Source organism: Camelus dromedarius, chromosome 16 (genome assembly GCF_036321535.1).
Source record: "Camelus dromedarius isolate mCamDro1 chromosome 16, mCamDro1.pat, whole genome shotgun sequence".
In the NCBI taxonomy this organism is placed as follows: Eukaryota; Metazoa; Chordata; class Mammalia; order Artiodactyla; family Camelidae; genus Camelus; species Camelus dromedarius.
This window is the reverse complement of record NC_087451.1, coordinates 16,475,486-16,492,505: the sequence shown is the minus strand read 5'-3', so window position 1 is coordinate 16,492,505 and position 17,020 is coordinate 16,475,486. Positions and strand designations below refer to the sequence as shown.

Below are 17,020 nucleotides of genomic sequence, written 5' to 3'. Positions count from 1 at the left end.
AGGGGTCGATAAATGGCTGTTGATTGATTACTGATTGACTCATTCATACTCATATTCATAGCAGCATTATTCACAATAGCCATGAGGTAGAAGCAACCCAAGTGTCCATGGACAGAGAGTGGATAAACAAAGTGTGGTACATACATACAACAAATGGAATATCATTCAATCTTAAAAAGGAAGGAAATTCTGACATTTGCTGTAACATGGATGAACCTTGAGGACATTATGCTAAGTGAAATAAACCAGTCACAAAAAGACAAATATTGTATGATTCCACTCATATAAGGTACTTAGAGTAGTCAAATTCAGAGACAGAAAATAGAACGATGGTGTCCAGGGTAGTTTCTAGAGGGGGTGGGGACATGGGGAGTTATTGTTTAATGGGTTACAGTTTCAGTTTTGCAAGAGGAAAGAGTTCTGGAGATGGATGGTGGTGATGGTTGCACAATATGAATATCCTTAACTCTACTGAAGTGTACACTGAGAAATGGTTAGGGTGATAAATTTTATGTTATGTGTTTTGTACCACAATAAAAAGAAAAACATGATGGACATGTTCATGACTGCTGAATCTCATTAATGGATTGTCCATTTTACTAGTATGAAATATCCATCTTACTCTTAATGCCTTTCGTCCCTAGTTTTAGTTTGTCTGACATCACTATTGCCACACCAACTTTCCTCTTTCTTTTGTACTTGCCTGGGAAGGATATTTTTGTCCATCCTTCGTATGTCAGTATTTCCATATTCTAGTTGTTTTTTAGGTGTGTCTCTAACAATACAACATGATTGGATTTTATCCATTTTGAAAGGCTTAGTTTTCTTAATAGATAAATTTAAGCAATTTAAATGTACTGTGATGGATATATTTAGACTTAGTTTGATATCTTATTTTGTATTTTCTATTTATCATGCTTTTTTCCTTTTTTTTCTTATTTTAGTTTTTATTTCAATTGGTTATATGTGTATATAGTTTAAAGAATGAGAGAGTTTCATTTGAGGTTTGTTTAGGAAAATATCTGTATGTTGTTCCTTTCTTTCTGTTTCTTCTTCCCCACGGGCAATCACTTTCTTACTTCCTTTGTAACTGATTTTTAAAATATTTACTCCTGTATTTCTAAATGGACACGCCTGTGGTACTGCTTCTTGACTATTAAACTATCTTGCAACTTAAGCCCGCCTTCCATGTTTTGCTCTGCCATGCAATGGAACATCATTCTGCCATAAAAAGGAATGAAGGACCACAATGTATGTTGCATGGATGAACCTTGAAGACATGCCAATGGAAGAAGCCAGTCACTTAAGACCATGTGTTATGTGATTCCATGTCTATGAAATGTCCAGAATGGGCAAATCCATACAAACAGGAAGTAGATTAGTGGCGGAATTGGGGACTGACTACTAATGGGGACAGGATTTCTGCTTGAAGCAATGAAAATGTTCTGAAATTAGATAGTGGGGATGGTTGTACACTCTGGTGGATGTATTTAAAACCACTGACTTTACAACCATGGAATTTATTTAATGGATGTAAACTATATCTCAGTAAACAAGCAATCTGCACCTCTGTGACCATGAGGAAGACAACAGCCTTAGTGTCCTAGCTCAGAGTCCTCTTGAAAGCAAAGCTTGTGATAAGGTCTCGAGTGTTAGGCGGTTGATCTGGGAGGTCTTGGCAGGAAGCTGGAGAGTGGAGCGGGCAGAGTGAGGGACGGAGAGAAAGCCACTCTGAGTGTGATACTGAGGTCTCTGCCATGGGCGATTTGGGCTCAGTTCTGGTGGGGATCTTCTGCAAAGCCTACAAAGGCTTCTCCAAAATTGTGAAGAGTTAGCGGTAGAAGTACTCATCCAACAGCTCCCATCCCCTCTGTTTAAGGGCCGCCCCTGGAGGTCTTAACTCCAGAAGTCCTGGAGCCGAAACTTTAAGTGTGTTTCACTTGAGCCCCTGGGAAGACTTGGCTAGAGCTTTGGCTGAAATTGGAGAAGCTGAGAGGACATGAGTGGAGACACAGCAGCATCTGATACACGGTACTCTTGCCTGCCCTCCGTGCTCTTCCCTCCCCGCTCCCACATTCTTGTGATCCCAAATTTTGGCACCAGGAACTAAACACAATAACATTAATGATGGTTATTTAGATTTGCCAATATATTTAGCTGATTTATTTGCTCACTATTTCTTATTCCAACCCACTGCATCTTTCTAGATTCACTTTTTCTTTCAAATGATGTCTGAAAATGTACTTAATCTACCATTACTCTCCAAGGACAGAATTGCTGTGTTCACAACTGTAGGTCCAACTTTGTTATCCTTTATCCCTTTGAAAATATTGTTTTATTGTTTTCTGGCTTCCAGTGTTGCTGATGAAGACTCTGATGTCATATTCTTATTCCTTGTTTTCTGGTACTAAATTTTTTTTTCTTGATCTTTGATGCTCTGAAGTTTCACTAACATGTGAAATGAGTATAGATTTTTTTGTTTGTTTGTTTTTTCACCATGCTTAGGATGTGGTGAGATTTTTTTTTCCTAATCTAAGGATTTTTTTTTTCCACTTCTGGAAAGTCCCCAGCCATGACCTCTTTGGCAGTTTCTCTTTATCACCCTTTCTATCTGTCTGTTCAGACACATCTGTTTATTCTCCTTGTGTGCCATTGGGCTATTGACCTGAGACAAACAGACCACCATATGTTTCTCCAACAAAGGTGGGTTTATCTGGGATTGCCAGAGAATTGCAATCTGGGGTCTGCAACCATGGTGAACCATGTGCAAGTCCCCACATGACAAGGGATGGAGAACACTCTTATAGAGAGGAAAAGGAAGTTGGGAGGGCTACAGTGAGCAAAGAGTCCATGGCTTTTCAATGGCTGAGCTCTTGGCTGGAAAGAAGAGAACTCTTTCTTCTTCCTGGTTAGGCTCTGCTATCGTGGCAAGGGAAGAGAGCGCCCCATTCTGTTCTGTCGACTATTTAATTGAGGTTTCCCTTTATTAATTTTTTTCACGCTTTAAAAATATTAGTTTCCCTTATTGGTATTATTGTTATCCCGATTTTATACATGAGGAACCGCAGACCTAGGAAAGTTAAATAGCTGCCCATGGTCACACAGTACGTGGTGATGCTACGATTCACACCCAGGTGGTCTGGCTCCATAATCTATGCTCTCAACCACAATGGCCCGCTGCCTATCGAGCTCAGACTGAAAGGGACCATGTCCTGGATCCTTTACCAACTTCTGGCTATTCATTTCCCATCACCTACAGATGCAAATGGAAGCATCTGACCAGCATCTCAAACAGAAACAAACAATGAGGAAAATCTTGGTGACAGAAGGGACAACAGGTCCTCTGAGACATACATATCCAGCTCTCCTCCAATGGTCACTGTTCAAAAGCAACAATCACAGAAATATGTGACGGTTGTGACTTTCTAATATTTAGAATCTTCCTACTATCAAAGGGGTTATATTTATCCTGAGTAGCTCCAGAGGGCAGGTTTATGACTAATTCCACTTCAACAAATAGTTTTTTACAGTCTATTAGGTCCTATATGGTGCTATGGGGTTTACCTCCAAGATGCCACTGAATAATGGAAGTTAAAACAGTAAAGACCAGTGTATTCTTATTCCAAGTAATTATAATTTTCAGTTCTATAAATTCTATTTTTTTTTTTATTTTTAATTTTTCTGCTGAGATTCTACATAATTTTACTCATTGGTCACATGTTTTCCTTTATTTCAGACACATAAACAGACACATCTGTTTATTCTCCTTGTTTGCCATTGGGCTATTGATCTGAGACAAACAGACCACCATATGTTTCTCCAACAAAGATGGGTTTATCTGGGATTGGCAGAGAGTTAAAAGAGTTATAACAACTCTTTAAAATCCTTCTCTGGTGAGGCAGGATCAATATGGCAGAGGAGGAAGACCCTGAGCTCATCTCCCCCATTAATCAATCAAAATGACAAATACATACAGAACAAGTCTCAGTGATAATGATCCAAAAATGAGCAGAATGACTCTTCTACCACCAAGGGTGTAAGGAAAGAACCACATGGAGTCTGATAGGAGGGGAAGAGAAGCAATCTATTAAGAACCCACACGCCTGGTGGGTGAGCCAGAGAGGAGCGGCTCAGGGATCCTCCCTGGGGATCAATGGATTCAAGCCACATATTAAGTAAACCAAGCCTTAGGGTCCAACATCAGGAAGATAAGCCCCTTTATCTGGTTTGAAAACCAAGAAGGGCTTACCAGAGGGCTGGAATAAGCTGAGACTGCTCTTGAAGGACTTACGCACACACTTGCTGGATCCCAGACCCAGTAGCAGATAGAAAACTGCCTTGTGCTCTGGCCAGCCTGCCAGGACCACCCCAGCAGGTCCCTCAGCACACACCAGGCTCTGGCTCCAGCACATCCTGCTCGGCCACTGCCTCCCACTGAGAAGAAGGCCACCACTGCCAATGCACACGTTCTCACCAGGGAAGGAGCAGAGCCAGGTCAGGCCCCAGCCCTGCCTCTAGCCAGAGCAGAGCCCACAATTGCCGGTGTATGTACGTACCATGGAGGGAGCAGAGCTGGCTCGGCCAGGCCCTGCCACTAGCCAGGGTGGAGACCGCCGTTCCCAGCATGCACATGCGTGTGCACACTGGGGAAGAAGCAGAGCCAGCTCAGGCCCGGCCATGCCTCTAGCCAAGGAGGAGACCACCATTACCATGATGCACGTGCACGCATGCACCAGGGAAGGAGACAGCTCAGTAATGCAGCTCCAACATCTCAGCCCTGACTGCACCACAACCAAGGCATCCACACTGCGGGGACAGGTAGAACCAGCACAGAAATATAGCCCCAAGCCCTCTGGCCCGAGCCACACCCCCAACCAAGGCAGAGGCTGCCATCACACTGGGGAGAAGCCCAACTCCCTCAGGGCTCCTGCTCCAGCCCCTTGGGCTCTGGGCCCATCCCTGATAGGACTACAAGCTAGGAGAAGCCACAGCTCACATCTGGCTCAGCTCTCCCCTCCAACTCCAGCCTTACCCCCCATCAAGGCAGCGGCTGCCAGCACACCCCAGGAGAAACTATGGCCCCTGCTTACTTCAGATCCAGTTCTCACACCAAAGCCTCTGGGCACAGGCAGGCTGCACAGAGATGTTCCCACACAAGGACAAGCCTTCAAGACCAGGACAGGCAGCTGTTTCACCCGATTTCATAAATATAAAATACAGAGAAAGTTAAACAAAATGAGAAAACAAAGGAATATATGTCAAATGAAAGAACAAGATAAAACCCAGGAGAAAAAAAAACCCTAATTTGAAGCAGAGATAATTTACCTGATAAACAGTTCAAAGCAATAGTAATAAAAGTGACAACTGAAAGCAAGAAAAGAATAGGTGAATACAGTGAGAATTTCAACAGAGAACTAGAAAATACTGAAAAGGAATGAGACAGAGCAGAAGAATACACTAACAGAAACAAAAAATACACTAAATGAATTAACAGTAGATTAGGTGACACAGACGAACGCATAAGTGATCTGAAAAACAGAAAAATGTAAATCACCCATTCAGAGCTGTAAAAAGAAAAACACATCTTAAAAAATAAGGATAGTCTAAGGGACCTCTGGGACGACATCAGCCATGCTAACATTCACATTATAAAAGTCCCAGAGGAGAAAAAAGAAAGGGGTCTAAAATGTATTTGATGAAATCATGGCCGACAACTTCCCTAACCCAAAGAAGGAAACACATATCCTTGTATAGGAAGCACAGAGAGTCCCAAATAAGATGAACTCAAAGAGACCCACACCAAAACATGTAATTAAAATGGTAGAAGTTAAAAATTAAAAGAGAATTTTCAGTCACATCCATAAGGCTATCAGCTGACTTTTCACCAGAAACTTTGCAAGCCAGAAAGGAGTGGCATAATGTACTTAAAATGCTAAAAACAAACAAACAAACAAACAAACAAACACCTTCAACTTAGGATGCACTACCAAGAGAGGTTATCATTCAAAATTGAGGGAGGAATAAAGAGTTTCCCAGACTGCAAAAACTAAGAGTTCATCACCACTAAACTGACCTTATGAGAAATGTTAAAGGGTCTTCTTTAAGTGAAAAAGAGAAGGCTGTAACAGGAAGTAAGAAAATATAGAAAGAGAAAAATCTCAATGGTAAAGGCAAATATATAAGAAAAGCAGTGGATTAATCATTTAAATAAGCTAGTATGATGGTTAAAAGACTGAAGCTGTAAAATGAACTATAACCACAATAATAGGTAAGGGGTGGGCATCAAGATTCTGTTTGCCATCACACTGACATCAAGGACACAAAATGTGGTTGGGGGGTGAACATGTAGACCCGTCAGAATGTGCCTAAACTTAAATGACTGTCCACTTAAAGCAAGTAGCTATAGTTATAGGTAGACACACATGAACTCCATGGTAAACACAAATCGAAAACCTACAATAGATACACAAAAATTAGACAGAAAGGAACCCAAACATAACCCTAAAGAAATAAACCGTAAGGAATGAAACTAAAAGAAAAAGAAATTAACAGGGAAGAAACACAAAAACAACCAGAAAACAACAACATGGCAGTAAGTACCTACCTATCAATAATCACTTTAAATGTCAATGGACAAAATGCTCCAATCAGAAGACACAGGGTATCTTCTAGACTATTAAAACTAATAAATGAATTCAGTAATAGTGCAGAATACAACATTAATATATAGTAATCTTTTGCTTTTCTATACACTAATAATGAACTATCCAAAAAAGAAATCAAGAAAACAATTCTATTTACAATCACATCAAAAAGAATAAAATACCTAAGAAGCAATTTAACCAATGAGATGAAAGACCTCTACTCTGAAAACTCTAAGACGTCAATGAAGGAAATTGAGGATGGTATAAATACATGAGAAGACATCCCATGTTCACAAATGAGAAGAATTAATATTGTTAAATTGTCCACACTACCCAAAACAATCTACTGATTCAATGCAATCCCTATCAAAATATCCATGACATTTTTCATAGAGCTAGAGCAAAGAATCCTAACATTTGAATGGAACCACAAAAGACCCCAAACAGGCAAAGCAATCATGAGAAAAAAGAACAGAGATGGAGGTATCACAGTCCCTGACTTCAGACTATGCCACAAAGCTACAAAAAGCTGCAGGGTACAGCTCACTGGCAGAGCACACACTTAGCATGCACGAGGTCCCGGGTTCTATTTACCTCCATTAAAAAAAAAAAAAGAACAGTATGATGCTGGCACAGAAACAGACACCTAGATCAGTGGAACAGAATAGAGAGCCCAGAAATAAACCCATGCACAAATATGGCAAATGTGACATAGGAGGCAGGAATATACAATGGGGAAAAGACAATCTCTTCAATAAGCGGTGCTCGGAAAACTGAACAGCTTCATGGAAAAGAATGAAATTAGAACATTTTCTTATATCATCCACAAAAATAAATCCAAACTGGATTAAAGTCCTAAATGTAAGACCTGAAACCATAAAACTCCCAGAAGAAAACAGACAGTACACTATTTGACACTGGTCTTAGCCAGCAATTCTTTTTTGGATATGTCTCCTCAAGTAAGGGCAACAAGAGCAAAAATAAACAAATGGCATCCAATGAAACTTAAAAGCTTTTTCACAGTGAAGGAAACCATCAACAAAATGAAAAGGCAACCTACTGAACGGGAGAAGGTATTTGCAAATGGTATGTCTGATAAGGGGTTCACATCCAAAACGCATAAAGAATGCACACAATTCAATATGAAAAGTTCCAGGAAAAAAAAAAATCACAAGGCTAAATGAAGCAACCAAAGCTATTTAGCTGCCTTGATGGTAAACGGAAAACTAGGATCCTGCTGGGACCACAGACGGGTCATGGACAGATCCCTATGCCTTAGCCTCTCTCGGACCAGTTCACAGCAGGGACACAGCAGTAGATTCTCAATCCTTTGGGGGTTTGGGTACCCCACAAAATTAATAGTCTTCAGTTTAACAGAACTTGAGATTAGTCCAAACAACTGGTCCAACAACAACACGTTAATTAAAAGGGTGCTGATTAAATTGCAAGGACACATTTCTCATGGGTTCTATAAACAAGTAAAATCAGCAAACATTAGCAACAAATTCTGAGATAAACAGAAAAGGGACGCTGTCTGGTTGTGGTTACTAGGCTCAACGTGCTGTTCTCTGAATGCAGCTTCCTGGGAAGACATATACTGGCATGATCATACCCTTGACCTGGAGTTCTTCTCCGTTCTTCTCAGAATGGACAAAAATTAGAAGTTCTTTGATACCGTGAGACAAAAGTAAAAATTTAAGCAGATACCCTTGACCTGGAGTTCTTGTCCGTTCTTCTCAGAATGGACAAAAATTAGAAGTTCTTTGATACCGTGAGACAAAAGTAAAAATTTAAGCAGATGCAGCGATGGCAAGAATCATCATTCAACATGTCCAGCGCATGAAGAGTTTGCATACACATAAGGCTTGTATATCCTTGTTCTACCGTCCTTAATTAATTTCTTGAGTTACAGTGTTTTATAATAACAAGAAACTGAGATTATATTCAATAGCATATCACCAAAAAAGAAATACATTTGATTTACCATTACTATTATTATCATCATCATTATTACCAAGCTATACTTATTGAGGTAAGAAGATGAAAAATATTAGAAGGGAAAGATAACTGCCATGTCTTAGAAGAAGCTGGTGGTCGAATACACAACCCTGCACACCCGTGGATCCACAGTGAACACCGGTAACTACCAGATTTCAGCCACCCCTGGTCTGCTTTTCCCAGGAAGATGCAATGCAGGAAGGACCAAAGCCCATTACTCCCGATTAGTGGAATACTATTTAAGAGCGATAACTACTACACGTTGTTTTCTGTTTCAATGTGAGGAGATGGTTTAAGGTTGTGAACTCAAAGGGAGGTCCGTGGCTCAGCAGCATCAGCACCATCCGAGAGCTTGTTAAAACGCAGAATCAGGCCCCCCTCAGAACAACGGAATCAAAACCTGCACGTTAACAAGAGCCCCAGGTGATCTATATGCACATTCATGTTTGAAAAGCACTGGTTTAAAGCATAAATAGATAAATTAAGAACCTATTCCAAAAGCATCACTGAAAAGTGTCAGGAACACAGGAAAGAAAAGACTACAAACACTGAAAATAAACAGCATAAATGTCTCTATAATTGGCCTTACTCACTTTTAACCACTAGTAGAACAAAGGCTGTACAGAGCAAGACCTGTCCTTTACCGCCCCACACATGTGCAGCTCAACAGCGAGACCACCAGGGAGCCAGCCCATGCCCACGCCAGCGCCCTGATTTATAACGTTAACGCAACCAGCTTCATTACAGTGACTCTGCTTCCCAAAGGATTCATGACGGTGTCTCTATATTTTGTGGTAAAAGCAGTAGGAGAACGCAAGGGAAAGATACATTTTCATCTGATAAAAGAAGTATTTTTTAACTAGCTCATTCTTTAAAATACATTACAACCTCCAAAAGCAGTGCTTTACTTCCTTTAAATGTAAACCAAAATTCTATTATAACAAACGTAGAACTGGAGGTTTCCAAATTTCCTGAAGATGAGAAAAGTGAAATGATTAGAACCCAGGTCTTCTAACTCCCAGGCTCGTGCTCTTTCTGCTGTAGCAATTTGCTAATTTACAGCCAAGTATTTGCAACTGCTTTTCTGGTCTAGGAGAATATTTATTTTCAAATTACGGTTTTTCTCCTAAGTGCTTAATAAAATGTCAGTTCAAGGGGAAGGATATAGCTCAATGGTAGAGAATGTGCTTAGCAGGCACAATTACAAAGTCCTAGGTTCAATCCCCAGCACCGCCATAAAAATAAATAAATAAATAAACCTAATTACCCCCACCAAAATAAATGTTTTAAAAAAAAAGTCAGTTCACTGTTTTCCTTCAACCGTATTATCCCAACAACACAACATTTTCCAAATACTAAAACCAAACAAACTTATTTTTAAGAATTCTAAGGGGAGGGAAAAAAGAAGTGGTTGTAAGTACTCTTAAATGAACTCGGCTGTGGGCTGGAGGGTGGAGGGGGCTGGGGAGGGCTCAGTTATGTGTTCAATAGAAACCTTACCTCTTCCTTGATGCACAGGAATTAGCTTTCAGAGCCAGCATATCATAGACATAAAGAACTTTGCTGTGAGTGCTCGTGGCTAAAACCTCTTCTCCATTAGCACTGAAACAAGCCTTAAAGATTGGAAACATTTCCAAACAGATGCTCTGAATTTTAGGATTTGTTTTTCCATCAACCTATAAGGAAGTACAAAATATTCCTTTTGCTTACTTCCATAAACCCTGTATGCTGAGTATAAACACTTCTCACTACAAGTCTTCATTTAAAAATGCCCACCTGAAAGAGTGATTTAGCGTCATCTAGTCCAGTGACCATCACAACCTGTGCACGGGGGTGGTACTGCACAGACGAGACCCGAGCAGTGGTAGGACGTTCAGTGTTAGCGTGTTGGCAGTTCTTCATCTACAGAAAAATAAAACTGGAATTTTATCAATTCAAACAGGTTAACATTATTTTCTTTAAAGCATAAGAAAAAACATTATAAAGTAGTTCGCAATGCAGAACAAAGTGCACTGGAATGGTAACCAGAAGAACACAGCTCTGCTAACAACCAGCAAGTCATTCTGCTGTAAAAGAATCCATTTTTACCATCTTTCAAAGAAAGGGATTAAATCATTAAGGCCTTAGAATATAGTTACTTCCCCAACATACATCCATTCGGGTTGGGAGCCTTTTATGTCCAGAGAAATTTTACTTAAAACTCCTACTCCGGCATCTGTGCATTCATGGTACAGAGGTAAGAGGCACTGGGTAGGCATCCCCGTGTTTCTCCGGTTGGCAGTTGCTTGTGTTCTCCTCTCAGGGTACGTGGTTGATAGTTTAAAGCGGTGATGAGTTCATGCGTCATTTGGACTACTTTCAGTTATTTCTGTTTTCACAGGTTTTCTCCTCTGCATTAAAAATTCAATTATATAGAAAACAAAGTATCATATATATGTTTTGTTTGAAACCACTGAAGTTAAATTTTTATGGTGATTATGTTTTTTTTGAACTCACTAATTCTTATTTTTTATTTATGTGTAATTAATTTACAAATGGTGACTGCATTTTCAACAGGGGTGAATTCACCCCATGTGGAGTTAAATGAATTATCTTCATAGGGTGAGGAGACAAAATCACTCTAATAATTTACCATAATAGGGTCCCCTCTCCACCAATACACATGCCACCATTTTATAATGGGGAAAATACCTGTGTCAGAGAGAAATCTGGTCATTGATATTTAATCAAAGCAAGTGCTGGGTACGCACTTGGTTACCACAATAAACAAGAGAGACAGTGATGAATTAGAAGGTAACTAGTAGGCCACTTTAGATAGGATGGCCAGGAAAGACATTTCTAGATGTCATCTGAGCAGAAAGGTAAGAATGAGTTGGCCACTGGCAGTGTCTGAAGAACAGACAAGCAGAAGAATGAGTAAGAGCAAAAGTTCAGAGGCAAAAACGGGTCGGCATGTACAAGAAACAGAAAGAAGGCCTGTGTGGCCTGAGTGAGGAATAAGAGGAAAGGTATGTGATGAAGATGCAGGCAGAAGCCAGATCGTGTGAAAGGCAGTGTAGACTGGGGTAAGGAATTCACAAATTTTCAGAGTAGTGAAAAGTGACACAACATGCTGTTTTATTTTTCAAAGATCCCTCAGGTTACTGTAGAAAGAGCAGTTTGGAAATGGAGAGTCTAGTCACAAAGCTGCAGTGCACTGGGTGAGAGATGACAGCAGTAGAAACTAGGCTGGTACCAACAGAAAGGACAAGAAATGCAAAAGGAGAAATCAAATCAGATTCCCAAGATTCCTGGGGACATAATTTAATCTTATCCATCACTTCTGCAAAAGGAAGAAACCTAACATAAATATTTATCAAGGCAAGATGACAGCAAGCACATTTAATCCCCCAGATAAAGGGAGTCAACACATTTGTAACTGGGAAGCATATTGGATTTCAAAGGTAATTAGCTAGAGAGGTCCAGTTTCACTGACTCTCACTTTTAAGATTCCTTTAGGAGGAGTGGCTGATGTGGATAGGAAATTCCCAGTCCTTTGCAACAAATCATCTTCATCCTCTTCACTTTCATCTAAGTCAAATAAACCCACAGGCTGATCTTTAGAATCAATGAGATGGCCATTACCTACCCCAAACATCTATAACTAAAACTTCAACTCCCAGTCTCCCACCCTCAATCATTTTATTTAACCTGCAATTGGTAAAAGTAACACAGCAAAAGAAATTTGAAGGAGACGAAAATGACGACAAAGACCTCAATATATATGGTTAAAATCAAAGCCTAACTCTGGAACCAAAGACACACATTCACAGATGGTGACTGAAACAACATGAAATGAAATAAAGTTGTAATAAGAGTCAGCATTTAATTTAAAAGGAGAAATTCAGATTGTGGCAAAATTGGCAACAGGGTGAACAGCAGATCTAGCTGAACAACTCACATGGAAAAGAACTAGAACTTCTAGGTGACTGAGAGCTCAAAGTCAGCAAACCGTGTATCTGAACTCCAAAGAGAGGTAACAGGGCTGCTTTTCCCCTGGAGATGACTGATGGTTCCAGGAAAGAAGGCTGAGACGCTAAGTAGAGTTTTTAAAACACCTGTAGGGTTAAGGAGGCAAAAACTAGCATCAAAGCCCTCTAAGGTTGGTAAATGGTCTGGCAAACCAGTAAGCTTTGGATTGTTGCCACAAAAGGGTAACATAAAATTAAAGGTGAAGTCAAAGAATTATGAGAAAATCTCCCAGCAGCTGAAACCCAGCTTTGAATCCTCACACTCCCTCACTAGAATAAGATGCTCAGGGATTGCTAGTGCTCCTTGGCCACCTACCCATAAACAAATGCACAGATCCTCTGGCCAAAGACGTCACTGTCCGAGACCTCTAATTAATCAGTAGTATTGTTCTCCAGTGAAACATAACCAGGTCAATAATGACAAGGCACGGCAACTTGACCTGAAACCTAAGGAAAAATACGCAATTTTCATAGAAGATCTAGATAATGGAATTATCGGACACAAACTTTAAAAAGATTATGTTTAAAATTCATAGAAGAAGAGATCAGACTTGTGGTTACCAGAGGCTAGGGGGTAAAGTGAGGGGGAACTGAATGAAGGCAGTCAGAAGGTACAACTTCCAGTTATAGGATAAATAATTACTAGGAATATAATGTACAACATGATAAATATAACTCTGCTGTACATTATATATGAAACTTGTTAAGACAGTAAATCTTCAGACTTCTCATCAAGAGGAAAAATATTTCTTTTCTATTTCTTGAATTTTGTATGTATGTGAGATGACAGATGTTCACAGAACTTATTGTGGTAATCATCATGCTATATATGTTATCATCATGCTATATACCTTAAACTTACAATACAGTGCTGTATGTCAATTATAGCTTAATAAAACTGGAAGGAAAAATAATAATAAAAAATAATTTTATGTTTAAAATTTTTGTTTAACATATTCAATATAATTAGAGATAAGACTCAGAACTGAGCCAGAGAACTAGACTATCTAAAAAAAAGAACCAAATGGATACTTTAGAATGGAAAATACAGTAATTAAGATTAACACCAATTGGATGTTTTTAACACAATATCAAAATTACGTGAAGAGTGAATCAGTGGCCTGGAAAAAGGATCAGAAAAAAAAAAAATATCCAGACTGAAGTACAGAGAGCAAAAAGACAAATAACACAGAAAACAACACAGAATATACATATATATATTTTAAATTTAACATACGTGTAACTAGTATTCCAGAAGGAAAGAAAAAACAAAAACAGTATTTGAAGACATAATAGACAAGAATTTACAAAACTTCAAAGAGCACTATAAAGACCAAGCAGAACACAAAGCAAACTAAAAAGACTGAGGCAGGAGTGGAGGGAGGATTAAATTAACAAAACAGCAACAATAAAACAATCCATAATATTAAGAAATTACTACTGATTTCTGAAGGTGTATGACGAAAGCATTATAATTATGTTTAAAGGGGGAAGTACTTCTCTTTTAAAGATACTCGGTGTAGTATTTATAGGTAAGAATACCAACATGTTGGAGGTAACTGTGAAGCGGGGTGGTAGTCACCACTCTGCCAGTAAATACACCCTGGACAAGTCGCTTCGAGCTTTTTGAACCTGACTCCCCTCATCTGTACCATTAAGGTATCAGACTTCATATCCCAAATGGTAGCAGACTGGCTCACTGTCGACCTAATCCATTTCCTTTTTCTCCTGGGCACAAAGACAAACTGTATTTCTTGGTATTCCATGCAGTTAGTGTGGCCTCGTGACTGAGTTCTGGCCAATAAAGCGCAGGTGAAAGTATCATGCACCACCACCAGGACGGGCCAGTGAAGACCTCCCTTGGTGAGCCCCGCTCTCTTCTCCTATAGTCACATCTCGGGCAACTGTGGACGACCCAGCCTGAAGAGGGCAGAACCTCTGTGAACCTGGGTCCCTGAAATAGAGCATCACCTTCCCACTACCCCAGTTTTATGTTTACTCACATAAAACAAATTCTCCTGGGATCTGGGAGGTTTTCTGCTTCAACAATGAGCATAAACCTATCTTTAATTACACGGATCTAAAATGTTGTTGTTCTATGAATGCAGCATTCTAAAATGGATAATAAAATTATATTTCAACCAGGAGAGCAAATTGGTGACCAAGGATTGAAAACTGTGTCATGTAAAAACAGGTTAAAAGACAAGAGACGATTAACATATTTAAAAATGAACTTGGAAAGACATTTCGCAAATAACAAACAGTTTATATGAAAGAGAGGTAAGATTATACCTCTTCAAAAGGTAGGACTACAGAATGTAGGGAGATTTAATTTCAAAATAGTAAAAAAAAAAAAAAATTAGAACAATTAGTTCTTAAAGAAAAGAGGAGAAGGGGAAGAGATACTCCAATAAAGAGTACAACATTATTTGAAATATTTAAGCAGAGGCTAAATGATCATCTGACAGATGTTGCAGAAGAGGTTCTTGCAGTGTCAGGCCACAGCACGAAGAGTCCCTCAACCTCTAAAAGTATCTGGTCAGAAACCAGAAGATAAATTTCTACTTAATAACAAACAGAGTTTTCTAACAGAATTATATAAAACAACTGGCTCTTTGTAAGGGCTCCCTATTCTTGAACACCATGAGGACTGACAGTGGTGGGGAGAAAGGAGGGAGAGGTAACGGTGGAAATCAAATAGAAGTTCATCAGGTATCAAAGATGCTAAGAAAGGAGCTCCTTCATTAAATGGGAAGATATACTCTAGAGTTCCTCAAGAATTTCAAGGTCAATTCCAACTCTAAAATTTATAACTCCAAGCACTCAAATCAGATCTTGGCCAAATCATCCATATTTAAAATATCTAAAGTCAAAGATCAAAAAAGCAGAAAACAGTTTTGGAATAAGACAATCTTAAAATCTAGAGTTTAAAGACAGGTTTTTATAAAGTGAGTAATCATCTGGGTCTGACGTGACATATACTCCTTTGAAAGACATTCCATTTCCTAGAGGACAGCTACATTAGCTGCCATGTATGTCTTCAGAAGGGGCTCTGAATCAAGAAATAATACTACTATTCATTTTTACTTAACCCTATGCCATAATGCAACATAGTTCTGTTAAGGAAAAAACTCATAGAATTCATCCATTATTGTCTTTACAGTGGATAATACGGTATTAAAAGCCTTACACTATTGTGAAAGGGCTTCCCTCAGATGAATGGTAGACTATAAAACCAGACATTAAAAAAAAAAAGACATATTTCAAACACCAGCTATTAATGAGCCTCATAAGAAAGCTCAAATTCACAACAGAACAGGAATAGGGATCTATTTATTAACTTAAACAGAAGTGTCAACACTCACCATCTGAAGATGTTTTCCATCTATTGGTCTCTGCCCAGGCAGGTACTCCCCCCATGGCATGATGGAATCTAAGCAAAGACATTAAAAAAATTTTTTTATAGTAACCACTGTATTTTCATAGAGCTTGATACATTTAAAGAGTACAGGACAGGTCACCCTTGAGAGTTATGTACAGAATCTCTTTCATAAAAGTTATTATCTTTAAGAACAGAAAGATTACTCACACAAGGTAGTCCCAACTTGCCTGCCATGAACTTCTAACCATTTAAACTAGTCCTAGATACATACTTGTTGTTAATTATTTACATCTAGTTATATAGCTGCCTTATTTGCGTATATCAAAACACCAGATCTTGGCACTAAGTAAAGAAGTCTCTTTGTAGTTATACATCAGTGCTACAGCACACAGAGTACACAACAGTACAACAGAGCACGTCTGAAAAAAAAATGACTAGATGAGTAAAAGACACAGAACTGTACCACATATCTTTTGAATACATGGGAGCATTTCACATAGGAAAAAGTAACCTCAAGAGAAGCATGACAGTTACATTCTGCAGGGCTGGCCTATGGAAGAGCGCCAACAGTCATTTTCACTGTTTAACACAGAAATACAGACAAGTCCACCAAACTAAGACCACTAGCCATAACTAACTAGAAAGCTGAACAAAATATACGAAACTATTCTCAGAAACTGGACAACAGGCAACATAGGACCATGATCCATAAAAGAAAGGAAATAAGGTGAGCCCTGCCATCACTGGGATTTTCGCCTCAAAGCAATTTTTTTCTTTTTTAATGGAGGTACTGGGAACTGAACCCAAGACCTCGTGCACGGTAAGCGTGTGCTCCACCACTGAGCAATACCACCCCCCAACCCAGGGCATTTTTATAAGACCCTGACAAAAACGAAGGAGAAAAAGATCAGACTTGAAAGAAGGTGAGACAACAGGAATTTGAGGGACAGTCAACTGCAGAAAGAGCTCCAGAAATCTCTGTATAG

General features: G+C 39.3%; 1 protein-coding gene across 1 annotated transcript in view; it reads right to left on the bottom strand.

Annotated features, from left to right (window-relative positions):
* LOC116157877 (uncharacterized) overlaps positions 1-17,020 on the bottom strand; it is a 696,771-nt gene that overhangs the window by 674,732 nt on the left and 5,019 nt on the right. The window contains exons 2-4 of the mRNA XM_064495094.1: positions 16,018-16,085; positions 10,419-10,544; positions 10,143-10,318 (exon numbers count right to left, since the gene is read on the bottom strand). Coding sequence (XP_064351164.1) covers positions 10,143-10,318; positions 10,419-10,544; positions 16,018-16,085 — 370 coding nt within the window. The remainder of the gene's footprint in view (positions 1-10,142; positions 10,319-10,418; positions 10,545-16,017; positions 16,086-17,020) is intronic.